The sequence below is a fragment of the Hakea prostrata genome, chromosome 6 (genome assembly GCF_041222555.1).
Source record: "Hakea prostrata isolate BN-2017 chromosome 6, UWA_Hpros_2, whole genome shotgun sequence".
Lineage (NCBI taxonomy): Eukaryota > Viridiplantae > Streptophyta > Magnoliopsida > Proteales > Proteaceae > Hakea > Hakea prostrata.
This window is the reverse complement of record NC_142605.1, coordinates 28,378,083-28,404,983: the sequence shown is the minus strand read 5'-3', so window position 1 is coordinate 28,404,983 and position 26,901 is coordinate 28,378,083. Positions and strand designations below refer to the sequence as shown.

Sequence of the window (26,901 nt, the reverse complement as noted above, 5' to 3'; positions counted from 1 at the left end):
ATGAATACTTGTAAGGTTGTTGTAATCACTATACGTTATTAGAGCTGAAACATACCAGAGGTATTTTCTTTAATGTATTTAGAACACCCCAATTCGTGCAATATGAATACCAAATGTTTATTTACCCCCAAGGTTAACCCAAATCTTTAAGATTGCATCGTAAAAAAGTTACTTCAAGTTATGTTCTCCGCTTAACAGAATAACAACAGAGAGAGAAAAAGAAGAGGAGGAAATTTTTATATAAAAAATGAGTTCGAAAATTGGTTTATATAAAGTCCCAAAAGTTGTGGGTGAAAGAGTAAGGCCAGTTCCCTTTGTAAGGGTATTTATTCAGTTCAATTCTTTATAGAAAGGTACCTATTTAACTTACCTCCTAACGGAAAGTACATCTTTAAAGGCATCTTCACACTTCTATTAAGCAATGGGCTTTTAGAATTGAACCCATGACAAAATGGACTTTCTGGATCAAGGCATATGACCCATGTTTGAAGTCATATAAAATAATTAATATTAATTAATATATAGCTATATAATTATAGTTGGGTCACACTAATGTTTAGGCTTAGTTCGAATGACACATGGGTTCGATCCTTAACCACAAAGATATATTACATAGGTTATTACTATATATAAACAAGATAATCAACTATTTTCTATTCGATGTTACTAAAATTTCCTTTGTAGGACACCAAACTTTGGTCATTGTTCATCAAACCGCCATGACATGGATGAAATAGGGTTGCAGCCCCTAGTTAGACCAAAGGAAGAAGAAGAGCTAAACCCTTTGGAGAAAGAAGAAAAGGGCAAAATTGTAAAAATGAATAGCCGTTACTTGTTTAGGCTAGTTTTGTAAGTGGAATTGCCACATCGCTAGACAAATTTTCTTAATTTAAGATTTTAAGAAAAAGTAGAAAAAAAATTAATATTTTTAAGAATTTTTCCACCCTGTTTTTCCAGCAAACAACCGCAGTCTAATAAGTGAAACAAGTGACCATTTTTGTTAATGGAGACGTAAGTGTGGCTAATCACGTAATCTTCCAAAGAGTGAATTGTGGAAAACAGACAAGCGCAGAATTCTGTCTCCAGGAAAAACTTTCTTGCCGATGGTGGACGAGGATATAGAGTTGTCGCGTTGTCGCCTTCCTGAATCTCAAGAGTGTACAACACGTGTTTTGCAGCACGTGTGAAAAAGCCATGAATTACGATGGGCGGAGTGGGAGTAGAAGTTAAAATGTCTCTATCAATTAGAAGACCTTCAAAAAAGCCTGCAACAAGACAATTTAGTTCATGAAATTCATTGAATTCGTCGGTTACCCTTGCGATGTTAACCCAGTTTCGGTTAAAGAATTTCAGAGTTCAGAAACAGTAATCGAAATCGTAGAAGTTAGAGCTTTGATGTTTAGAAGTTAGAACCGACTACTAACTACTTCCTTCAACTTCACGCCACGCCACCCTACGCCACTTCTCTGATCAAAAAAAGTTGTTTCGCCTCTTCTTTCTCTCTGTTGCTTCCACTTCACTACCATGGCGGTCGCCTTTGCTAACGAGGAAAAGATCGAACTTCCTCAGTCTATGGAGTCCATGCCTTCTCCCTTGAATTCGAAAGCGTATTCCGAATCCGGCTCTGATATCAGTTTGCCGGGAAACGGTGATCAAATTGATCGTAACGAGCAGTCTGATTCTTCTGTTGGCAACAGGAAAGATTCCGATAATCAGGTGCTTTTGATTCTCCCGAGTTACGATCTTTTTCTAATTTTCCTGTTCCGAGGTTTAATTTGGGTTATTTCTAATTAAAGACGCCGATTCGCTGTTTTCTGGAGAAAAAAATCCATCTTACTACAAATAAGGTATTTCGTTGGACTTGAGTCTTGACTGCTGTGTAATTCTTTGTCCAGTACATTACGATCCAGGCGGCAGTGAGAAGTGAAGAGTATCGGCAACTATTTCATCTTCCACCTGAAGAAGTGAGTTTCATGAGGGTTTAAGTTTTCTTTGCTCGTCTCTTTTACTCATAGTTATAACAGCTGCTTCCTATTGCTTCCCCTTTTTAAGGATTCCAAATCTCACCGACATTTTGTCTGATTATTTTGGAAAATTTTGAGAGTCGTGGCATTTAGAGCTATCCTTTGATGTGTATATCAGGCTTCTTGCTTGAGAATTTTTGAATTGCTAGATGAAATTTTAAATTGGGTGTTTGCCATAATCCCTATTCGGGTGACTCTTCTTGTGTCCCTCTGTTAAGCAAGCATAGATATCCTTTTGTGATTTATGACCATATTCTATTAATTGATGGGTCATTCCTTCACTAATTTGATTTCTTTATCTAAATTAGTTTCTACACTTTCTATCCAATTTTTTTTTTTGGGTATGACTTTCTATCCAACGTGTTGCTGTTCTTTTGTGGAAATGTGTGTCTTATTTAGTTACTTTCTTTGCTTCCTATTCTGGGACACTGCATTTCAGTCCACTTACAAGTTGTGGAACAAATAAAGTTTATGCAACTGGATTGATTACACAGTTCCTGCTCTACTTTTCAATTATTTGTTGGAAAGTGAAATCTCTCAAGATATCTTCCTCTAGCTACTACACTTCTTTCTTGTGTTCTTGGAAGCATTTGAGGTCTCACGTTGAGAAACCAGATAACACATATGGCTTCACCATATGGAAAGAGAAGCTTTTTGCTTGTTCATCTTCACTTTTAAGGGTGATGGTGGGCATTTATGCTATGGACTGTGGTCCTTTGCATCACATGATTTTTTTATCCTGAAAGCATTGCAATGTATCGTGTATCACACTACCTTTATCCATTATATTAGAGCTGGTTATTCTATTCTTTAAGGGAGACCTAGAATAGGTCTAATCCCAGGCATGATCAAATAGAAAATATCCAAAGAACAAGAAAGAGAACAATGGAATCTCATCCTCTGCATCTAGTGTGTCCTATCTCAGGATTTTCATGAAGGCTCAAACCAATATTTGATTATTCAAATCTGTGTACAGTGTTGGCCTCCCTTACAAACTTATATAGATGATTGAAAAGTGAGCTTCGATACTAATATGGAAAGGCTTATCCCTAAATTGACTAGGAAAGTGAAATAGGAGAGAGGAGGGGGGGGGGGGACTCAAAATAAGACTCTAGCTAAACTTATAAAGTCAATCCCATTTTCCTATTCTCACAGTATTCTTGGCTCATTAAGTTGGCTGATTACAAAGTAAACCCATGGGATTGAAGTAGCAATGCATGTATAACTCATCCTTAATCCTTTATTCTGACTTATCTAATCTCAGGATTCATGTTGGGTAAATTTAGTAGCTGAGCTCTGAGTTATTTGGTATGAATGGCATAAGACTTAAACATCGCTTGACTGCGAGATACAAGATTAATTTACATGTGGACTACTTTAAATTTTAGAACAATTTGTACAAGTGAGAGTGGATCTCAGTGCAAAGGTAAAGTTGCTCCAATGTGACCAAGTAGTTGTGGATTCGAGTTGGTAAAGCAGCGGTAAGGTTGTGGCATGAACCCTGTACACTGGATATGCCCCTGTTAACAATTTTCAACCATAGAGGAACCAATGTAGCTTCTGGAAGTCTCAACCCAAGTTGAAAGGCTGAAAACAGAATTACAGGTAATATTTGACTTTTATATGTTCACAACTCAATGTGAACTTCTCAGGTTAATTAAACAGGTAAAGTAATTCAACACAAACATGACATGAAAAATATCCATTAATTGGAATAAATCATGGCACAAGATTTTCAAGAAAGGATAATTCTCAGCTTGACTGGAAGTGACATTTAATAAATTTATAAAATGATAAAACAAGGTGAAAGAAAAAATACCAATAAGATGGTTGGTCACATAGGTAGTAATTGGATATGCAGTTTTTATATGAAATCGCCTAGGCTCATGCGTGTCTATTGATATTATTTTGAATGTCATAATATTATATACTTAAAGAAGTGCAAATTAAAGCTGAAATTATGCTCCGTCTGGGTCCAAGGGAAACAAAGGGAAGAGAATGAAATCGAAACCATCACAGAAGCTTTTATAAGCATTACCTAACTTGAGTGGGTATCTAGCTCCAAAAGATTCCAAACTGGTTATTAAGTGTTACCTTGGTATAGGAAGGAAGACCATGATTCTGTTTGAAAAGTATGATTACCGTATTTATTATGAGTTTAATGTGGTTACAGAAAGATGATTACAAAACTTTTATTTTCTTAAAACTTATTTCACTTCCCTTTTCAATACCAGCGACCAGTTTGAACCTTAGGATGGAAGAGATTTCGTTTTGATGTATCTCATTTGTGATATATGTTGGTAACTGAATGGTATTCCTTTGCCTTTTCTTATATATAGGTCCTTGTTCAAGACTTCAACTGTGCTTTGCAAGACAATTTCCTTCTTCAGGTGAACATTGACCTATTTAAATGTTACATTTGCTTGTTTTCAGTTTTTTCTGGTTTGAACTGTAAATATTTCATAGATGTTTTTCATAGTTATGTAATTTTCTAACTGAGTTCTTTTTGAGTTCAAGACAAGATTGGGGTATTATGTACCAGGGTTGTGAATTATTAGCATGAATGTAGGATTACACTAAGGTGAACTTTCTTTTTTCTTTCCTAATTCTTCAGCTTGGATTGCAGGGCCATATGTACTTATTTGTTCACCACATTTGCTTTTATTCCAACATATTTGGATTTGAAACAAAGGTGTGTTGGTTGTTTTATTTTCTCATTTTATTATTGAAACCCTAAACTCAATTTGATTCTGCTTTCATCAATAAATATTTATTTTCTGCAATTATGCTAATTTACTCTGCACTTCTCCATTTTATCATTTATCTCAATATTGTGATATCCATGATGAATAAGTTCAGAGGAACTTTGCTAGCCTTATGAAGTTGACTGCAGAACCCTTCTTTAAATTTAAGTTGTCTTCAGTTAGAGATTTGCACTAGAAAGTTGAGATTCTGAGAATCTATTTGAGTAATGTTCCCTCTTTTTTTTTCTTTTCAATATCTGGTAAGTAGAAGGACAAAAACATTAAAGGGAAATAAGATTGTGGATGAACCACAACATATATTAGGGGTTAGGGCAAAGCATCTGATAAATGGACTGTGGAGTTATGTTAATGATAGTCTAATTTGAGGAACAAACTTTTGCAAGTAAATCCAGGGTGAAGAATTGAACCAGACAATTAATGTCAAGGTATTTTGCATATGCTCTGCAAAATAAATTGCTGCAATTGCTTTTTTAGGATAACTAAATAAGGCATAAGTACTTGTAGTTTTTCAAAGGGAACCTTAATTTCCCCTTTCTATCCATATGATAATAAGGGCAACCCTAGTGCTGAAGGCTTCCGCACAAGCAGAGACCGTCTCTTTTTTTTTTTGGGTTGGTGGGGGGGGGGGGTTGCAGTTTTCCTACGCAGCCTTACCCCAATAGTTTTTGTTGAGAGGTTGTTCCGATGCCTTGACCTCATGCCACAACTGTGGTCCCCCGACCATTGCGCTAAGGCCTGCCCTTCTATCCATATGATAATGTAATTATAAAATGCTAAATAGATAATGGTTGTGGCAGCATAATATATATATATATATATTTTTTTCTTTTCTTTAGATGCTTTTGTTAATTGACACTGCTTAATTTATTCATGTTAATTTTGTTGCTTAAAAACACCCGACTCTACACTTGATTAGAGAACCCTGTTCACAAGGTAATATCAAGTTAGCAGAAAAATATTGACACATGAATTTCTCTGTTATTTTATGAACTGTAGGAATACTGACATAGGGTGGTTGAATAAAATCAAAATCCTGGTGAGATGTTCCCAAAAATAACTACCAAACACGCAATACCACGAAAGCTCACAAATTTCTAGGTGCCAAACATTTCATAATTTGCCAACATATGATATAAAAATGGTGGTTCACTAAATTTTATTGAATAATACTCAACTTCCAAAGAGAGTTTCATGTTTATGAATTCAAATTTTGTCTTAGTGTTTCTTTGTTTTAGTTGATAATATTTGATCTTTATTTGATGTGTAGAAGATCATCCCTATTAATGAAGTCACCTGTGTACGCAAAGCAAAGACTGCAGCAATCTTCCCTAATGCAATAGAAATTGTGACCGGAGGAAAAAAGGTAAGCCATAACTGTGATACGTTGTTTCCTGCTTGCATCATATTTTGCTTTGATATTGATATAGTTATTTTCCTTTACAATTAAATTAAAAGAGAAAGAAAAATAGATAATTATTTTCTTGTTTCTTGGTTCTTGGTTGAAGTGGATACTCTCTTTTCTTTTCTTTTTTTTTTTTATATATTTTATTAAAAAAAGTGGATACTCTTTTATTATTATTATTACTATTTTTTTATAGGGAGAATAATGGGTGGATCCCCTTTTTTTTTTGAACTAATAGCATTACCAGAATCTGCTGGTTCACCTCTTTTTCTTTTTCTCTTTGGCAGTACTTCTTTGCTTCTTTTCTCTCCCGTGATGAAGCTTATAAACTCATTTTTGATGGATGGACACAACATGGTAATGGTGGTAAAGTAGCCTTAGATCGTCAGGTATGTATCTACCTTTCTCTCCCCCTTTTTTCGTGTCTATTTTGCTTTATTTCATGCTTCTCTTTTATCAGTAGATTTAATTGATCTTTCTTACACCAGGATTCAAGATCTGAGTCTGGCAGTCAAGACAATACGCCTATAGTGGCTGAAAAAGGTTTCAAACAACCAGTAAATGATCTCCAATCTTTGGAAAGGTATGTATTGCTTAGCATATTGGCTTTGGTGTTCTTCTAAGAAGCACAAGAACAACATTTTATGCATATGTTTCTATGGCTTTTAGTTATATTAACCAAATGTGATTGAATCAGCAATAAGGGTCATATTTCGGAAGGTTATATGCTTCTATCCAATGAAGAAGTTGATCTTGGTTCGTCAGCGAGGTTTTCGGAAGCAGAAGAGAATGGAGAAGAAGCTGAACCAGCTGTAAATACTGAGTCTTTGCCTTCTAGAGAACCTTTGAAGTTGAAGCTTGAGGATGCTTATGCCCCTAAGAGTTAGTTGACTCCTCTTTTAATTCTTGAATCATGTTTCTTGTCGTTAGGTATTACTATTGGTTATGTAACTATGTTCTTTCTTGCCATCCAGTTCCAAATGGAATTAGAATGACAGTCAATCAAAACTAACAGTTACGCTATAGATTTGAAAAAAATAAATAATTTGAACTTTTTCTATAAATGCTATGCCTGGCAGATGGCTTATTCTTTCTCTTTTTCTTTTCCCCTTTTTTTTTTTTTTTTTTTGGGGGGGGGGGAGCGGTGGGGGGGTGGGTGGGGTGGTGTTGGGAGGGAGGGAGGGAGGAGAAACAGATAGAATTCACTCTTTTCCCCTCTAAGAACCCAAAAAAGAAAAATAATAAGTGTAAGAAAGGAAAATCCTTTGTAATTACTAATACCTTTGGAATAGATAATTCCAAAGAAACAGTGTATGTATGATTTCTTTGGGAGTAAACCAATGTTTTGAAACTTGGATTTGTTACAAAGCCTGCATTGACCTTGGTACCCTTTCTTGAAAAACAAAAGTTTACCATCTTCTATGCTGTTCAATGCTGTTTAAAACTTTTAAGGAATGGCTCTTAATTTTCCATTGAGCTTCATTCTTGCTTTATTCCTTATTTGCATTGTCTGCGATCAACTGCTTCCCCTCTATTTGGATCAAAGCACTAAGGAAGAAGAATAAGAAAGAAAAAAGAACCATTTACAAAGTTTTGGACAAATTTATTGGATCTACATTACTGTTAACATGTAGTGCCACTCCTGGTTCAATTGGTAGGTCATATTCGCTTTCTAACCCAGTCTATTGATTGCTCACTTTGAAGTTGTTTTTGTTCGACTCCTTCTTGTTACTCTGACTTGGATATATAGACTAGGTTGATTACTTACCTGGTCTAGGGGACTGTTTACCATGAATATGTGACGAATCATTCTGTTTATGTATGAATTTGTGTATGTTTTGATGTACATATATCTCAGTGTGTTTTCACTTTAGAAGATTCTTTAGGCATTTGTACACTATTGAAGTTTAGTTTACCATCTTAACCTATCATTTATATTTATAACTTCAATTTCAACTTCCATCTCTACTGCATGATTTCATTTTAATAGTCCTTTTTCTTTGTGCAGTACCTGAAAACTACACAATGGTCGCTGAATCAAAATTTCCAGTAATGTTACCTCCTTTTGTTATTTATTTATTTATTATTATTATTTTGAGATAGGTAGCCCCCAGGTTTAGTTGAACTCTTGACCTCTTCGTTATGAGGACTACTTGCCCACTGAGCTACTTCCCTGGGATTACTTTCTTTTTTGTGTACTATTTGTAGGATTTGGCATATCAAAATGAACAGTCCCAATAGGTTAATTGTATTTAATTATTTGTCTTATTTAACATTTACTTCCACCAAAATAGGCTGATTTTCTTTACATTTTCACTATATGGACAACAGGTTCAGGTAGAGGATTTCTTTAATTTTTTCTTCTCAGATGATGCTGTTGACTTCACTGAGTTGTTTCATAAAAGTTGTGGAGACAAAGGTAGCTCATCGTAGTGCCATAAGCCTCATATCCCGATTGTTATTTTCTTAGATATGTCTCTATTCATTCATTTCATTGTGATTGACTGTCTGTTGCCTTGACAGCCTATCTGTTATATTTGCCACAGTCGTGATTCTTTACTTCTATAGATTTTTTTACCAATGCTTGTAATATCCTTTCTTTTTCAGATTTTACGTGCACCTCATGGTCTGCACATGAACAATTCGGAAATGCTCGTAATGTGTCATTTCAACACCCAATCAAATTGTATTTTGGTATGGGAGTGATTTCACAGCAGTCTGCAATTTCATTGATTTAGTATACTCTTTCTGGTTTGGCAGTTTGCACCGTGTTTTGAGTTACACGATTCATGGTTTTAATTTTTCTATGTTGGATTTAAGGTGCAAGATATGGTAGCTGCCAGCAGCTCCAGAAATTTCGCATGTACAAGGATAGGTTTGTAGCACTTTTCTTCTTCCCTTCCTTTGAAGACTACAAAAGTTTTCTTGCATTTTATAGACGTTTTGCGGTTTTTATGCTGATGTTCTTGAAAGGGAGGGCATCTTATATGATGTCATGTTAGAGGTAATGGTTGTACTTCTTTCAGTTTGCTGAATTACTTGTTTTGCAAAGTCTCTCTTGATTAGTATCGACTACTATGCCATTATGTGGATAAAATTATCATTTTGGGTTCGGAATTGTTTTCGTCTTTGAAGTGGCTTCTTTGCTATAGTTTTTAGTAGCTGAGTCGCCTTCGAAAAAGGAAGGTAGTTCAATATGGTAATTTTAGTGGTGATGATGTGGAGCAAGGGCTGCCTTGGATGGTGCTGACTTCAATTGCAGGGCATTCACCACAACAGTAACAAAATGGTTTTGCCATAAAAATTGTGGGCCTGTTCTATTCTCAATTTGCAAGTAGTATGAGCGTAGGTGGCCTGTATACAGATGTGGGACACTTGCCTGTTTGACCTTGGTCTGCTTGTCTTGGCCAATTTCTTAGCGGTGTTTAAATTTAGCTTCTGCCTTTTACTTTTAAGGATTAATGTGGGTGCTGGATTTGCTAGATTGGTGTGTATTCGGCTAACCAGAGATAGTCAGGGAATGACTATCTGGCTGGCATAGTAAACCCAAAATATTGGGTGCAAAAAAAAAGTGTTTTTCAGGGAAGAAAAGGAAATTTGTTAAAAGAAGAGAAAAGGGCACACCAAACAATGCAACCAAATGGTTAGAAGCATGTAAAGTGGAAACCAGATGTTTTTTTTTTTTGTCAGACTTCATTTTGGATTTTTGTTTAACTTGATTATCTTTCTGCATGGCTTCTGTGATTCCTTGTTTTGTTGGAGTTAACTGATTAACAGGGTGTCCCCTTGCTTTTTCCATAAATTTCAGTGTTAGAAGTAGATAATAATGGATTAGTAGTTAACCTATTGACATTTTTCCTTTCATTTATGTCAGTCATTTGGTTGTTGAAACTTCACAAGAAGTCAGTGATGTCCCTTATGGGGATTGCTTCCATGTCGAGGTACCACATCTTTGCCCAAGTATTTTACTTGCCACGTAGCTGTCTTAACCTGTTCTCAAGTATTTAATAATTTATGGTTGAATATTGATTTGTGAAGTACTACTGCACACCATTCCCCTTAGATTTATTCAAATATATGCTACAATTAAGGGCGGGCAGTGGTGCAATGTTATGGCTGCTAGTGGTTGTGGGCCTGACTCAGGAAACAACACCTTTGGGAAGCAGGGTAAAGGCTGCATACATTATGACCTCACCAGTCCCTGCAGTGGGGGGAGCCTCGTGGACTAAATACTAAGTTATGATAGAATACAAAATATGTTTCCAAGGATAATCTTTACTAGTAGACAACCAAGCTATGGCCAGTGATAGTTGTAGAGTCTTCTTCCACTATGATCTTATTGAGATCACTTACTCCATCAACACAGTTCTCAACTCCAATTGGTCCTAAACATGCCCTAAAATATCTCCTATACTTGCTTTTGTACAGCCCCTAGGAATGCCTGAATACCCATTACTGTGAAGAAGAGCCGTCAACATTCTGACTGGTGGGAAGGGGTGAGGAATGTTGATCCCACATCAAATTTTTTTTCTTTGTGATGTCGGAACTGATTGCATTATCCCACTTGGTGAAGAGAAACATAGATGAAATGTCTCTAAACAGTGTATCAGTCAGAACCCAATGTATTTCTCGCACTTTAAATTCTGCTATGACCTTAACCTCTGACAAGCAAGCATTTATCTGCTCCCAAAAGGACAGCTAGTAACGATTCTTTATGTATGAGATGAGGTGCTACATTGCTTTTGTTTTTCTTGACAAACAGCATAAATGTAATATGTTCTTGGGCCTTCTCTGTGCTTTGATGAATCTTTTATTCTAAGTATATAATCAGGAAAGAAGTAACTATCCTTTGTGGAATGCATGATCTTTTCTTTTGGATGGAATATGTAGATTTATATATTTAGCATGGAAGTCTTATCAGTATTGGTTAGTTGCCGGATTCAGAATATGGATATTGATGGTTGGAAGCATGTATCTTTGGGGGTCATGGAGAGTGGAGAATTTTCTCCATTGTTCTGAGAGGTGGGAGTTTCTCTAGGCTTATAGCACCAGTTGGTCTGCTCTTGGTTGATCTAATAACGGCATTTGTGCATATGGTTCTTGGTTAGTTTTCTGTAGTTGTTGCAGTCTTCTCTCTGTAGCATCCTGCCATGTGTTATTGGAAATCTTATCCAGCCTTGCTGCTTTGCAAGTATTGAACATCAAGTGCAATATCAGGGAGTTCTCTTCTAGGCCTTCCATTAACTGAGACCCCCATCTCCATGTGGACTGCTAGGGCACGATCGCCTTTTAAGTTAGAATGCTTGACTTGATGATGCATGGTTGTCTTATCCTTAATCATCATCTCTTGGATTCTAGAACACTTTCCTGTTTTTGTGTGTGTGTGGGTAGGATTTCTTTAACTCTGATGATTGCGAAAATCAACCTTCAGTAGAACATTGTCGGTTTTTGACAAATTATTGGTACTCTACTAATCACAGGGGCTTTGGGATGTGGAGAGAGATGGTCATAAAGGAAGCAATTCTTGCATCCTGCGTGTATATACTCGTGTACCATTTTCAAAGAAAACAATGTGGAAAGGTATAGCCTGACTTTGCCTTCTCTTATTCAAGGTGTTAGTTGATAATTAACATGAGGCAACAATATTTAAGTACTTGAGTATAATTAAGAACGTTTATTCTGGTGAATATCTCATTGTAATCCAAGCATCATCACTGTGACCATAGAGCAAACTGAGTGATCTCCACTTCACAGATTTATCATTTAAATGTCTTGAATGGTATATGGTTCACCAAAACCTTCCCTATGTTGACACTGTGGCAGGAAAGCAATGATTGATTGGATCGTAAAGCTGACATATCTCTAGATGGATAATGTTAGAACATATCTTTGGAAATAATTAGAACTTCAAATAATGATGATATAATATAGGGCAGGGATCTACATGCTGTTGGTGTTGTATTGAATCTCCCATGGCAAGCCAGTGAGAGCACAAGAGGGTGTACATCACGGTATTGATACAGGGTGGCCTACATGCATGGGAGGAGAATGTGTTAGGTCTTGGGAGGGAGGTCATATACCGTGGCAGTATGTACAGACTTTTCCCACAGATATGACCTTGAAAATCTCTCGTGTATATAGAAAGAGTCATCCCCCAGTAGTGGATGTATTTGGAACTCGTCCTAACCCTTGGCATTTTTTGCGAATAGTGGCCACTTTCAGCCTCAAGAGTCAAACTTACGCAGTTACCTTGGCAGTCCAAACCTTTTACCATTGGTTTAACATACGGGTCAAGAACCTACCTCAAAAATAGGTGGAATCCTATATACCTATGACCTATGTCACCTATCTTTTTGCAACATAACTCTGATTCTTTGTTCATTTTGGCAAGGTGGGGATTGGTTCCCTGGTTATTTTCCATACTTTTCCATCGGTTATTTCCATACTTATTCAGCAAATCCTGTTGGTCAGGCAAAGTTAATTGTTTGAAGCAATTTTTAATGCTTTATTCTGACACATGATTTTTGAAGATTAGACTAAATATCAACCCATTGTTCACAATGATGTGGACATTTTGTCTACAAAAATTGAATGTCAATGAAGCCCAACAGGTGCATCTTGCTCCATAGTTTTTTTGTCTAGGTAAAATAAAGGCAAAGTTTACTGGGCTACTCTTATGCTGGCAAACGAGCTGCAGATCAGGGAATTTTGTTAAGTCTTCTAGCAATTGGCTAGTAGGATAAGTTTCTATGGTCTTACACATTCATTATTTGAATCCTTGATGGTGTGATTTGCTATACATGTCTTAGAAACTCCAATGCAATATATGTTGGTTGTGAAGCTTTGCTATGATACTTACAGCAAGGGGGCAAACATTGTTGCAGGGAAAATAGAGCAGTCTACTGTTACGGAGTGCCGAGAAGCTTATTCGATTTGGATAAAAACTGTATACTCTCTTCCCCTATTTGATGCATCTGACTTTGGTATATTAGGTTCATGTATTAAGATTTTGTACTGAATTTGTGCTAGGCACACGAAAGGATAAAGCAGAAAAATGTTGCAAAACTAGAAGGTACAAAAAATAATGCATTGTGCTGAAATAACTAATGGTAATGCTTACTTTATTTGGTGCAAGTTATTCTTACTGCTTTTTAATTTCTTTATGTAGAGTCCCATCCTGATTACACAACTCAAAATGCCAAGGCAACTCAAAGTGATGCCCAATTGGAAGCGCACACAAATACTGATGCACCTTCAGAAGAATTACGTCATGTGAGCAAACTTTCTGAAGATTCTAATTCTAAAGATGGTGATCCTCCATTTCAGGGTCTGCTGCAAGGAAGCTCAAGTGGCAGGAAGTTAGTTACAGAGTACTTGGCAACGTTATGTTCATATTTAAAAAGTCAAAGCCGCTTTCCTCTAGTCTTATTCACTACCTCTATTTTGATACTTCTTTTGATGCAGGTAAGCACTGCTTGAAGTCATTAATACATTCTTTTCTTTCTACAAATAAAATACATAGGTAGTTGTGTGATACTTGTGTTTTTGCTCGCATATATATGTTGGATGTATTTTGTATTGAGGGTGAGGTTGGTAGAGTCTTGGTGAAGGATGGAGGATATGGATCTAGTTTCAGAAAGTGTTTACACGAACACTAACATGGTGACAACTTCTTAGGAACTTCATATGTGACAATTAGATTGGAGATTGCAAGGTGAACTGTTTTATAAAGAAGTGGGAAGAGATCAAAGGTATGAAGGTAATGACTGGCCCAATTACTGGATTGTACATGAGCTGGGTAACAGAAAAGCATGGGATAGGATAGATCATCATTTTTTGACTAAGCACTTTTACAAGATTGTTCACAATAAGATAGTGCTAAATGGAAACACTGCTGAAGTATAAGGAAGTACCACTTCCATCAGCCAGCTACTTTGGAAAGCAAAGAAGATATATTAGAAACTTCTGCGGTGATTGCACAAATTATAATACATAAAACTGTAAGTACTTTAGAAGGATGGTTAAAGGCTAGCAGTTCTTAGGAAAGTAGTAAGACAGGAGAAGAAATGGAACATATGAGATTCTTGTCCAAAAATGCCTAGAAAACCTGTTGGGTCATATATTACAAGTTGGTACTATAGAAAGATGATAGAGCCAAGCAGTTTAGAGTAGTATTAAAACAATAGAATCAATGCAGTATTTTGGTATTCATTGGCAAGAGTATCTAAAAGAGAACTATTCTTGTATCAGTTACAAAGGGCCATATTTGGATCCTGTGTATCTCCTAGACAAATATATCATTATAAGCTGCACTGCAATGATGTAAGCTCACCTAGATCTCATCATTTTATTCCATTGGTTATTCTAACATCCAAAAATCTGGAGTTTGAGATGAATACAGTTCATCTTCAGATAGAGTTATATCATGTAGATTGGGCTGTGTGAATAATGAGGCGAAATGAAAGTATTATCAGCACTTCCAGTCATTATTCTTGTATTTGTTTATATTTTGCCCAATTACATTGTTTGTTATATTAGCAACGTACTGTAAAACACTAAAATGTCATTGTGGTCTTGTAATGACCCAGTTTCACCCATAATTAGATCTTTTCCAACCTTGTTGCATGTGCAATACAAAATTAAGCAGCCTGTAATGTAAGAGAGGTCCTTTTGCATTCTCTTTAATGTTTGTTAGCACTTTCTTTCTAGGCAACCCATTATTTATCGTGTAGAGATTGCTTCAAATAATTGTAGTTTTTCCGTCTTTTGCAAAATATTTTTTGTATTTATGCTCAAGTCCTCTCTATTTTGGTTCTATTTGGCTCATCATTAACTTATATTTCACACATCCTGTTTTATTACAGCTGAGCATAGTTGTTCTACTAACCAGAACCCCACAAGTCCATGTCATCTCTCAAATGGACTATATGAATGCCATCACTGGTGGCGCAGAAAATAAAGCAGCAGAGGTAGCATGGTTGGAAAAGCGAATGCACCACCTGAAGGATGAGATGCTCATGGTAGAGGCTCGCCTAGAGAGAATGCACCATGAATATGAACTGTTAAAAGCACGGCTACTGAACCTTGAACCTCAGATAAAACAAAGGTAGCGCCAACAGTAATCTTTGTATGTATGATTGTATATCTTTGAATCTTTTCCTTATAAATCTATGGTCCCCTTCTTATTGTATGGCATTGCATTTCCTGTTAAGAGAAAAAAAGCAGTCCGTTGAAGACAAACTACAGTAGAACACAAATATGATATTCCTGGAATGTCCTCACATTCTCTCCTTCCTCTAGGACATCCTTCCCTTTTTTGTTTTCCCTAGCAGTACAAAACCTTACTCTTTCCTCTTTCCAATTATTTGACTCAATAGATTTTGGAATGCATGGTGATCCCCACTTGAAATGAGACCAAAATAAAGTGAATATCGAACATCATTGGAGTCAGGAGATGGTATCTTTGAATGGGTCTTTTTTTATATAATTCAAACAACACTCACAAAAGCTTAAGTTGGGCTCCTTTCAAAAGGCGTGTGACAGGGAATCCACCGGAAATTTTTCAGAAATTAAAAGAAAAATGATATCGAACAGGAACAATGGCAGATTACTGTAGAGATTGGATTACCTACTTTACTCACAAAAAGAATGATTTCAAAGTTTAAAGAGAATAAAAAAGAAGAAGATTTCACTACCCATTCATGACATTGAGATTAGAACTCAGATCATATCTTCGGCCACCCACAGTTGGCTAACCGTACCCATGATGTGGGATGTTCAGCTAGCCAATGTTTGACTGTTCTGTACCGTCTCTCTGAATAAATAAACCCAGAACTTGTTATCCATCAAATTGCAAACAAGGATCGCTTCCATGGTGCAGATGATCCATGGCTCTGACAACTTAGTTATCTGCGGATATTGAAGAACTATACCAAGAGAAGCCTCCTCTTCCTTCCATTCCAATCTCCAATTACTCTGGTATTATTGAAGCTGTTTCGAAGCCAAGTCTCCAAGAGGTTCAGAATTTGCAATAAGTTTTGTTTCTCTGCTGGCCTTGCAAGGAGAAGATGAGAATGTTGAAAAGAAGTTTCATTTTTGTGTTCAGTAAATTTGCTGACTTCTTATGGATATGGGTCGAGGAATGAGGAAGAATTTTGTTTGAATGTCAATCTCTTCAGGAGATCAACAGAAACCCTCATTTCTTACCCCTTGGATCAGCTTTCTTATAGTATACTTTCCATCCATTTTATCTTTGATCTGTCTTTTTATTGCTAATAATAATAATAAGTAGATTTTTTTTTGGTCACTCCTTGTACTTAATATTAACATTATTTGAACTCTTCAACTCGAGTTTTCACATTAATCTTTGGAAAAAAGTACTTCTACAGTTCTACCCCTCCTCTGGTATATTATATTAAAGTATCAAAATTATATCTTCAGGGATTTTTATCATCTTTGGATCAAAGCATATATTATCATTTCTATGAGCGAAAAAAGATCTCTCAAATTTTTTCTCATTTTGCAACTCTTATGCATACTCTCATTGTTCTACAAGGAAAAGTGATTGTTTGAACACACTTCAACTCCATCCCATAAAGAAGCAATAACATCCGTAGACGAGATTTCTAGAATATCTTGACATTGTCTCCCTCTCCCTCTCTTTCAACATGGCTTTGTATTCTTTCATTCCTTTTTGCTATTCCCAAGGGAACATCAAAAGGAAAAGCAAACCTAACTCTACTCTTTTGAATTAGTTGATTCCCATACTTAATGGTGACCACACCATTAAACAAAGGAAACAGCCCTTATAATGAATCAAGAAAGAGAGAGTCTTCAATCATTAGAGTCAGCAGATGAGAAACTAGGATCTTTGAATTTTATCATTCCAACACTCACAAAAGCATAAGGTGGCTACTTTCAAAAAGCTTTGTTACTTAAAAGTGATAACCTAATGGTGATCAATAGTCATAAAGGAAAAGTCACTCAATGCCTTCCTACATCTGGCAACCTATTATTCATTGCATATTACTTTGCAACTCTTCTCCAGCAAGAAAGCAATCTAATGGCTAATGCTTTGGGACACATGGTGTTAATTCTAATGGCGAAGCTTTGGAGAGATTGACAACATTTTCTTGAAGACGCTTTGAGCAATATAGCTTCTTCTGGGTGGTCGTTTTCGAGATTGAACTTTTGATGTAGTGACATTTCGATACCAAATGTTAGATACTAATCAATGTTCTAATAGTTCTGAAGCACACAAAACAAATTGAATCAAATCCTTTAACCTATTTTATGTTATGCTGTCCAACCAAACGCTATAATGAATCCCATTAAATTCCTAACATAGATCTTCACCTTTCATTGGATATTGGAAATTTGATCCCCACCCTTAAAATATGGGACCCACACCATTAAGTATAAGATCGATGAATGGCGTAGACCTGGACCCACTTATACGACATTTTGGGGAGAAAGTTCTACTTCCATAAACAGTGGTTTTCTAATGAAAGAAACAGTTTTGTCGAGGGTATTTCCGGTATTGAAAAACTAAATGGAGGAGAAGATGGTGCCTTTGGTAAAAGGTTTCAAAAATTCTAATGAAAGAAGACGACCAGGTTGGGGAAAAGCTGTGTAGCGTAAAGAGGGCGCACATGAGGCCATGTGGGGCCTCTCCATATCACAGCCATGGCCCATGTGGGGCCCACAAAAGCTGCCCATTGGTGGACCGGGCCCCACAATACGCACGAAAATTTCTTCTTTGTCATCTGTTGGGCGGCGAGTCTTCTACTGTCCTATATAAGCTCAACCTTTTGAAAGAAAAAAATAATAAAAAAATAAAAACAAAAATAAAAAGCCAAAAGCAAGAGCTCCCAACTCCCCGAGCTTGCTCTCTCACTCTCTCTTTTCTCGCACACAAAAGAGAAGACAGTGAGGATTCAGGACTGAAGGCATCTCCATTGCTTTGGAACCCTAGTTCAAGCTCTGAAACCATAATTCCCATTTCGTTATTCATTACTGAAGGGGGAGAGCAAAGCTGTTTTTCGTCTACTGCTACTTGAATGGTGCGTTTTCCAAACTGTATACTTCTTTACTGCTATCTCTCTCTCTCTCTTTCTCTCTCTCTAGCTGTCTACCTTTCTTGATTGTTATTTTCCTGGGTTTGGATTCTGAGATGTCTATGTTTTCAGTTGGTGTTTATTTTTTATTTTTCGCCCTTCTAAAGTTTTTTGACTGGTTTTGAAGGATCTTGCTGCAAAATACACTCTTGTTTGGAACTGTTTACGTTGAAATGATCCGGCATTTTCTTCTCTGTGCTTGCGAATTTGCGAATTTTGTTTCTGTTTGTTAACTTTTGTTTTTCTGTTGTTCTTTTTCTATTCGTTACTTGGTTGTTAGTTAAAAGTCACCGAGGAGGGAAATTTTGAATTAGAGTCTGCTTTCAGTAGCTTTGCTGTGTTTGCAGATCAAAACTCAGGATGCGATTTTCTGCTGCCTCTCTATTGCCCGATTTGATGTAACTCTCCTAGCCTCCTAGCTTATTCTGTGTTCATAAGGTCCTTTTTTTATTTCAAAATTTAAGCTTTTTTTACTTTTTTTTTCCGGGCTTTTTTTTTTTGGGGGGGGGGGGGGGGGTGTTGTTGGGGTTGTTAAGTTATATGCATATATCATGAGTGTTTGGGATTTATCTCGATGAATACTCCTATCTTCTTCGTTTGATCTGTACTTGTTTATTATCAAATGGATCTTTATTGTGCTATTTTCCACTTTTGCAGTCAATTACATGGAAACCAGATTAAGTTATTTTATGGGCTCACTGTTCATTGTAGGTTTTTCTGTCCGAAATGAAGTTTGGTTTACTTGCATACCTGCGTACACATTCATAAGTAATTCATTGTCTTGGAAATTATAGGATGATTGAGGACCTCTGGGTATCTCTGTGTGTTGTTTGAGAAGGATAGACCACAAGGAGCTAGAAATATTTATACAGTACCAAGTATTTCGTTGTTTTGGAAGAAAAAAAAATACCATGTTGAGGTTCTAAGAAGCGAAAATGACAGGAGTTTGTGGATTATTCTTCAAAGTAGAATTGCTTGCCATATGGAGCAGTAATTTAGTGATTCACTGAGAAGATCCATGTAATGATATATAGAAAATCTGAAATGGATAAGATTCCTGAAAACAAAAAACTTCCAAAGAAATTGCCTATGGGTCAGCTGCCAAATGTATGTGCAAATGTAGTGAGCGAGGAAGATGGACCATCCAGTGCACGGGGATCTCGAAGTTTTGACTCACATGCTCTAGTAAAAGCCTGGAAAGGGAAAAGCTCTTACCAAGAACCAGATGAGATTACATCTGATGTTGTGTCCTTTGAGGGCAGTGGGGATTCCTGTGAAGAAAGTGACCCTAGTTCATTTTCTGGGGCTAGTCATCCCCCTGAACCAATTGACACAGATCTGATGAGGACTGTCTATGTACCGATTGGTCAAAACAAAACTGAGACTGGATGCTTAGTGAAACACTTGTCAAAGAAGGGTCCTTTTATAGAGGATCTTTCCCTCCGGGTTCCTGGTGTGAAATCAAGTACAACTACGCTTTCTCCATCAGAAAGCCTCGTTGAAGGACATAATGATTTGGGTGCATCATCTTCTCCATTTTCAGTCTCTCGTGCATCACATACTACTGATAATACAATTTTACCATCATGTTCAGAGGAGAAGGAATGTGTTTGGGATGCTTCCTTGCCTCCCAGTGGCAATGTAAGTCCTCATAGTAGTATTGACAGTACCGGTGTCATAACTGCCATGAGCATTGTCAACAGCTCTGCCAGTACATGCAGAAGTGATGGGGTTACTAGTGATGGCATGCTTAGTGTGGAAAGGAACTGTGAAAGTGCCAAAGGGAGTGTTAGAGGAGATTCTCTTGGAAGTTCAAAAACTAGTGGTAGCCGTGCAAGTGATAGCAGTGGCCTTAGTGATGATAGTAATTGGAGCAATATCACTGGAAGTGCTAATAAGCCTCACAAAGGAAATGATCCTAGGTGGAAGGCCATTCTAGCTGTACGAGCCCGTGATGGAATCTTGGGAATGAATCACTTTAGGCTGCTCAAACCACTTGGAGGTGGTGACATTGGAAGTGTTTACCTCTCTGAATTGAGTGGGACCAGGTGTTACTTTGCTATGAAAGTGATGGACAAGGCATCACTGGCGACCAGGAAGAAACTGACCAGAGCTCAGACAGAAAGAGAGATACTGCAGCTTCTGGACCATCCATTCCTACCAACTTTGTATACACATTTTGAGACAGACAGGTATTCATGTTTGGTGATGGAGTACTGTCCTGGAGGTGATTTGCATACTCTGAGGCAGCGGCAGCCGGGAAAACACTTCTCTGAGTATGCCGCACGGTATGTTCCATTATATGTTTTTAATGTGTATACATTTTGTTCTTCAAGCTCTTCCTTCTGATAATAAATAGTTATGTTTGATCTGCACTTTATGTACTGTTGTTAATATCATGTTTTCCCTGTTTTGGTTATTATATGAGACCCAATCATTTGGTTAGAGGAAAATGATTTTCTCTCCTGTTGGATTTACCTGATTAATTTCATGATCTTAAAAAAACATCTAGGGATAGTGTAGCTAGCACCCTCATCACCTTGTGTATTTTCAAATCTAACTCTTGTAACCTTTTTCTATCATGTAAATTTGATTGGTTGAGTTCACTAATTCAGGCGCAGTGATCTAGTCAGTGTGATTTTTTTAACTGTCATTAAAAGAAAATGTTGAGGATGGCTAAGGATAAATACAGATTGGCAGCAAAAAGGATGAAAACAACTTGGACAATTTGGAAAATATCAGAAACCAATTAGTAAAATAACTTACCATTAGCAGAGAACAATAAAATGAAAACTAAGTTGAAAACAAATAGAAGAAGACAAAAGATAAGGAAGAAAAGGTCTCCCACCAACTAGCTGATGACCTCTTACCAAAGTTTCCTGTCTTTTTTTGTAAGGTTGTCTCTTGCATTGCGCACTTGCACTAAATAGGTATTAAATGGTACAAAGATAGAAATTCTTCTCAGCTGATGGAGAGGTATTATGAAGTAGCAACTGAATAAAAATATAAAACTTTTAAGAAAATGGAAGCTTAATGTTGGAAAACTGATGTTCTAATGACTAAGAAATAGAAAGTAGAAACTACCACTTTAATCCCATATAGGACTTAAAATCCCTAATGTTTGGGCTATAAAATTGGCCCATCACAGAAGTCCTTTGTTGGTCCTGTTTGACGGCCTAGGTGGTGCTGGCTTCTTGTTCTGTTGCACTACATGGATATAAGCTCTAAATGAAAATGTTTTGCTTGCAAAATTATCTTTTGTAATGTAAGGTAGCTTATAGTATATCCAACAATATCTAAAAGATTGAACACTTCAGTTGTTGAGTCCTACATTTTGTTATCAAGCCACATTTGCACCTGCTCCTGCATCCTGGTTAAATAGGTTGTTTATAATCTCTTTACACTCTCAAGCATCATCTCCCTGGCACCTTCTGTCTCTCTGTCTCTCTCCTTGTTACATAATTGACCTTGCTGCCCTCCTATGTATGATACTGCAGTATTGCGCCTCATTGGTACACTTCCCTGTGCTCCTTCCTTAGAGAATCCTCTTCTATTTTTTTCCCTTTTTTTTTTTTTTTTGGGTGGGCGGGGGGGGGGGGGGGTTGAAAATTTTAACTTGACTTTCTCTGTCACCTCAATTTCGCTACTGTTTCCAACTTATATATTGGGATGATGGGAAAAAGAAGTTTCTGTTGCTGTTCTATCTGGCGACAGGGAAGCAGTGACACTGTACTCTTAACATTAATCAGTTTTGACACTTTCCCTGGATGTTGCAAGTCTTACTGGGTTGTTTTATTGTCAGACAGTTTGGTAATTGATATGTTTAATCAACCAATATTAATTTTGTTTTCATCTTCATTAACTTTTCAGCATATTTTTTGAGAAACTTTTCTATATGAGGGAGTGTACCCCCTGTACCCACGTGGAGATCCTCTCCACCCAATCTGCCTGTGTCTTCATCCTCCATCTCCTCACTCAGACATGGCTGACACGGGCAGGCCCTGTGTCAGGCCTTATGATAGTGTGGGGGAGATGGGGGCACGGGCAGGTGGAGAGGATCTGGATCCCCTTTACCCAGACACATGGAGAGGGAGGGAGAGATACCACACCATGAAGGCGGTAATGACCCCCCCCCCCTCCATGCCCTTCTCTTGATGCCATGCTTTCCCACCATAAACTCTGGTCCTAATTTTTTTCAAATGAATATGGGATTTTTGTGAAGAGGAGTAGTTATTGTAAAATGTCGGGGAGCACTTTAATCTTGATTTCCTTTGTCTGCCTCCAGTTCTTTGTCATTTCTTATCCACTAATTTCCAGTTTTGATTTATTTTCCTTCATTGTCACAGGTTTTATGCAGCGGAAGTACTTTTGGCCCTTGAGTATCTCCACATGTTGGGAGTGGTTTACAGGGACTTAAAACCAGAAAATGTTCTTGTCCGTGATGATGGCCACATAATGCTATCAGACTTTGACCTCTCCCTAAGATGTGCAGTTTCCCCTACTCTGATAAGGACCTCATTTGAGTCCGATCCCTCAAAACGCGCAGCTGGCGGTGCATTCTGTGTCCAGCCAACCTGCATGGAGCCTTCCTCAGCATGCATCCAACCATCATGTTTTATTCCTCGGATGTCTCATCAGAAGAACAAGAATAAAAACCGAAAATCCCGCACAGAGCATGTACAGCCAGCTAGTACCCTGCCAGAGCTTGTAGCTGAGCCCACAGCAGCTCGGTCCATGTCATTTGTTGGGACTCATGAATATCTAGCTCCAGAAATAATAAAGGGGGAAGGCCATGGCAGCGCGGTGGACTGGTGGACATTTGGTATCTTCTTGCATGAGCTCCTGTATGGGAAGACTCCATTCAAGGGTTCAGGAAACCGGGCAACACTGATGAATGTCGTTGGACAACAGCTGAGGTTTCCAGACTCACCAGCAACCAGTTACTCTGGCAGGGATCTGATCCGGGGTCTGTTGGTGAAGGAACCCCAGCAGCGCCTTGGAGTGAAGAGGGGAGCAACCGAGATCAAGCAACACCCTTTTTTTGAAGGTGTAAACTGGGCACTTATACGGTGCAGCACACCACCCGATGTGCCCAGGCCAGTGGAAACTGAGCTGACTGGGAAGTATGGGGTAGTTGACACTGTTGGGGTGGGGAGCAATAGTAAGAGGATGGCAGGAGCAGATGTGAAGTCCGGGGGTAAATTTCTAGACTTTGAGTTCTTCTAATATGGATTACCATGATTCTGTATCTAATGTATCTAAAGAATTAGCATCTGAGAGTTCTGGGGACTCAAAATCTTCCATCTGTTACAGTTTCTGATGGAACATAGTCCTTCTTCCAGGAAGGCTGCCCAACAGAAAAGTCTGTCATACAAAGACTACTACTGGAGCTGTTAAAACAGTGGAAAACTAGTGTACCCACCAAAGTGTTGTATCAGAAATGAGTTAGTTGCTCTCAAAATAGAAAATGAGAAATTTTAGTTTTGACCATTGTCTTATTCACGAAAATTATTTGGTAGAGGAAACAACGTATTTGAAATATCAACATGTAACTTTCTCATAAAAAAAAATTTTAAAAAAAAAAGGTACCTATAAGAAAATGTGCAGTTCCTTCTCCCCACTCTGTTTGGGAAGGCATGGTTCAAAGATATGGGCATGGCTGAGATCTACATGATATCCAACTCTTTAATGGCAATTCTAATAGTTATATCATTGGAATATTTTTTCCTTAGCTACCATATATCATTTTGGTATTGAAAAGGAAACTGACACAGGCTGACAGATTAGGGCATTTAAGATTCTCTGGGAATACATCCAATTCAAGAATAGAATCAAATCTTGGTTCCTCATTCAAGAATTGGCTTATTGTTTTTTGCTTGTAGCCATAGTGCTTCCATTTTGAACGTGAAAACTTATACTTGCCCTAGTTTGGTGTTGCCTTACCTTTCTCTCCAAAATCCCCCTCCCCCTCCCACACACAAATTATAAAAACTTCATACTTTCCCTCTTCTCCCCTTTTGGTGTCCTGTAACTATGTTTTGAATATATTGATATGATGACTTAATCTCCGAAAAAGAAATCCGAGTAAAACAATATCCTAATCAAATCCTAAATACACGATTTGAACATTCCCTTTCCTAGTAGTACTCATTATCAAGTTTCAAGGACAAGACCCATTTGTGTTATGTTTTTCTCAAATTTATTATGTTTTTCCATATTTAAGGTGGGAAAAGTTACAAATAGATTAAATCTTACTCAAAGTCCACCCCAAAAGTAAAGTAGGAGAAGGAAGAAAAAAAGGAAAAAAGAAGCACAAATCAAATATTCATTTAGATTGAAGGCAAGTACTTCTCTATACTTCGCCCCTTCTCATGGCCTAATGCATCATTGTCTTTTCCTAGAGTAGAATAGAAGAAGCGGTGGTGGCCAATCCCATCCTTCATCTATTGCCATACTTCTTTAGCTTTTTCATACATCATTTTCATTGTTCTTGTGTGCTTATTACTTCTCATCTTTATCCAAGAGATAAAAGAGAGAAGACGGTGTACAAAAAAATGTATGTAAGTTTAGTTTTAGCATATGTCATTTTTTTCTATTCTTGATTCTCGGATTCTCTTGTTACAATTTGAGACTTATAAATTTTTTTTATTAAAATTTTATTTTGTAACAGTGATTTTCTACTGGACCTAAAGGCAAGTTTGATCTCATCAACCAAGGTGAAATTTAGTTTCTATTATTTTAAAAAAATATCTATACATGACTTTGAATTTTGACTTAGGTAACAATAGGATATATTTTGTATGTTTGAGCTAGGGTTCTATGCATGGAAGTAAGCTGATCAAATTTTGTTGGTTTTACTTTGTCTTGATTCTCTTTCAGTCTTACTAAGATAAGATCTGAAAATTTACCCATTAACTTGTTGGTGTTAGCCTCTTAGGGTGTTGAATGGCTGAACAGGATCAATTTATTTATCCGTTGGTCAATCTTTCTCAATGGGATTGTGTTTGATCTATATCAATTGGATGGCTAAGTGAAATCATATTTTGTCCATATATGATCTCAGGATAGATTTAAATGATTTTTCTTTGCTAATCATAATATAAGATTGGAATGAAAGGTGATCAAATTATTTTTGCATGCTTAAATTGCAAAAATAAATACCATTCAGAGGTGGTTTTGTCTTTTCAGGATCTTCGAATGACTGGTTTTAGGCCCTCTACATTTCAGAAATGGTGAAGGGCAGTTTTGTCAGCATTTCAATTATTTACAAAATTAAATTTAGAGATTTCTTTCTATTTTTTGGTGTTTTGAGAGAAAGAGAGACTATGTCATGATAATTTACATGTCCTACTAACTTCTGTAAATGTTTAATTTATGGGCAGCAAACATATGGAGGCTGAGATGGTAACAATGACTTCAAACGAGGGAACCAGCATAAGCAACCCAACAGAACACTTCAAAGGTGTACTGCTCCTTCCTAGTGCTCACTGGGGTGCACGAATTGCTGCCAAGGGCCAAAGATTTTGGCTTGGTATTTTTAAGTCAAAAAAAGTAGCTACAATGGCTTATCATAGTGCAGCAATCAAATTAGGAAGAAGGGGTTCACATAGAAACCTACCAGTAACAGAAGTTACTGCTCATGAACATACCTTTCAACAGCGTCACAGCACAGAAGAAATCTTGGAGATGATTAAAGATGGCTCCTACATTTTCAAATTGACCAATTTCTGGATGAGACATTGCCAGAATACTAGAAACCATGCACCAAGCCCAAGACCACCAAGAGAATAGAAGAGCCCAGATACCAAGAGCTTTTTCACAAACAGTAAACTGCTAGTGATGTTGGTAGGCTTGCAATCCCATAGAAAAGTGCAGTTACACTAAATATAATTTTTGTAGACAATGGGCAAAAGCATTGGACCTTTCGGTGTTGTTACTGGAGGTATAGCAAAATCTTTGTGTTCTAAAAATGGATGGAGCAAGTTCGTCAAAGAGAAAGGATTGAAGGCAAAAGATACTGTTATCTCCTATTATCTTCTATAGGGTTTACTCCAGAGGAGTATCTGGGGAGGAACTAATGAGTTATTTCATAGATTCAAAGAAGAACAGTGGAGAAATTAGAATAGATAGCAATGTGAAAGATCAACTGCAAAGGGGAGACACCAGAAGTGGAGTTTCATTTGAAAAAGAAGATAGGGGAGATGGAGTGGAAGTTCAAAAAGGCTTCAAACTGTTTGGAGTCTAGATAGGATAATTGTAAGGAAACTGTTTGCTCTCTCTCTTCCTTTGTTTCATCTTTAATTTCTTCTTGGTTCATACGTAAAGCTTATGATCTCAGTTTATAAAAAGATCCACAAAACTCACCCACCACAGCCAGGTGTGCGACACGGGTCGAACACCGGATTAGTCAGGGCAAAGCCTTGGAAACCGGGATTGTCAACCAAAAAAAAAAAAAAATCCACAAACCTCTAATGCATGCATATGTTGTGCAAACGCTAACATCCAGTTTCTGAGTTCACAAATTTACATGAAAAACTTGGTATCGTTCTAATAAATTTTTGGGATAACTTTTGTACATGATTGTGCAAGATGTA

General features: G+C 37.2%; 2 protein-coding genes across 3 annotated transcripts; both read left to right on the top strand.

Annotated features, from left to right (window-relative positions):
* The first annotated feature begins 1,093 nt into the window (after window positions 1-1,093).
* LOC149013071 (protein VASCULAR ASSOCIATED DEATH 1, chloroplastic-like) lies at window positions 1,094-16,096 on the top strand. 2 transcript variants are annotated; one of them, XM_089158165.1, is made up of 18 exons: window positions 1,094-1,716; window positions 1,896-1,964; window positions 4,364-4,414; window positions 4,651-4,716; window positions 6,060-6,152; window positions 6,479-6,580; window positions 6,680-6,774; window positions 6,889-7,073; window positions 8,200-8,240; window positions 8,523-8,610; window positions 8,799-8,885; window positions 9,012-9,066; window positions 10,066-10,132; window positions 11,672-11,771; window positions 13,076-13,137; window positions 13,221-13,263; window positions 13,360-13,655; window positions 15,056-16,096. In XM_089158165.1, the coding sequence occupies exons 1-18, from the start codon at window positions 1,525-1,527 to the stop codon at window positions 15,299-15,301; spliced, it is 1,938 nt and encodes a 645-aa protein (XP_089014291.1). In that variant the 5' UTR covers window positions 1,094-1,524; the 3' UTR covers window positions 15,302-16,096. The 2 variants fall into 2 exon arrangements, with proteins under 2 accessions (XP_089014291.1, XP_089014290.1); XM_089158164.1 differs by having other exon boundaries at window positions 1,096-1,716; window positions 6,057-6,152; window positions 15,056-16,094.
* Window positions 16,097-18,051: 1,955 nt separating this feature from the next.
* LOC149013070 (serine/threonine-protein kinase D6PKL1-like) lies at window positions 18,052-23,860 on the top strand. The gene is made up of 3 exons (XM_089158964.1): window positions 18,052-18,253; window positions 19,019-20,595; window positions 22,654-23,860. The coding sequence occupies exons 2-3, from the start codon at window positions 19,331-19,333 to the stop codon at window positions 23,531-23,533; spliced, it is 2,145 nt and encodes a 714-aa protein (XP_089015090.1). The 5' UTR covers window positions 18,052-18,253; window positions 19,019-19,330; the 3' UTR covers window positions 23,534-23,860.
* Window positions 23,861-26,901: the final 3,041 nt, after the last annotated feature.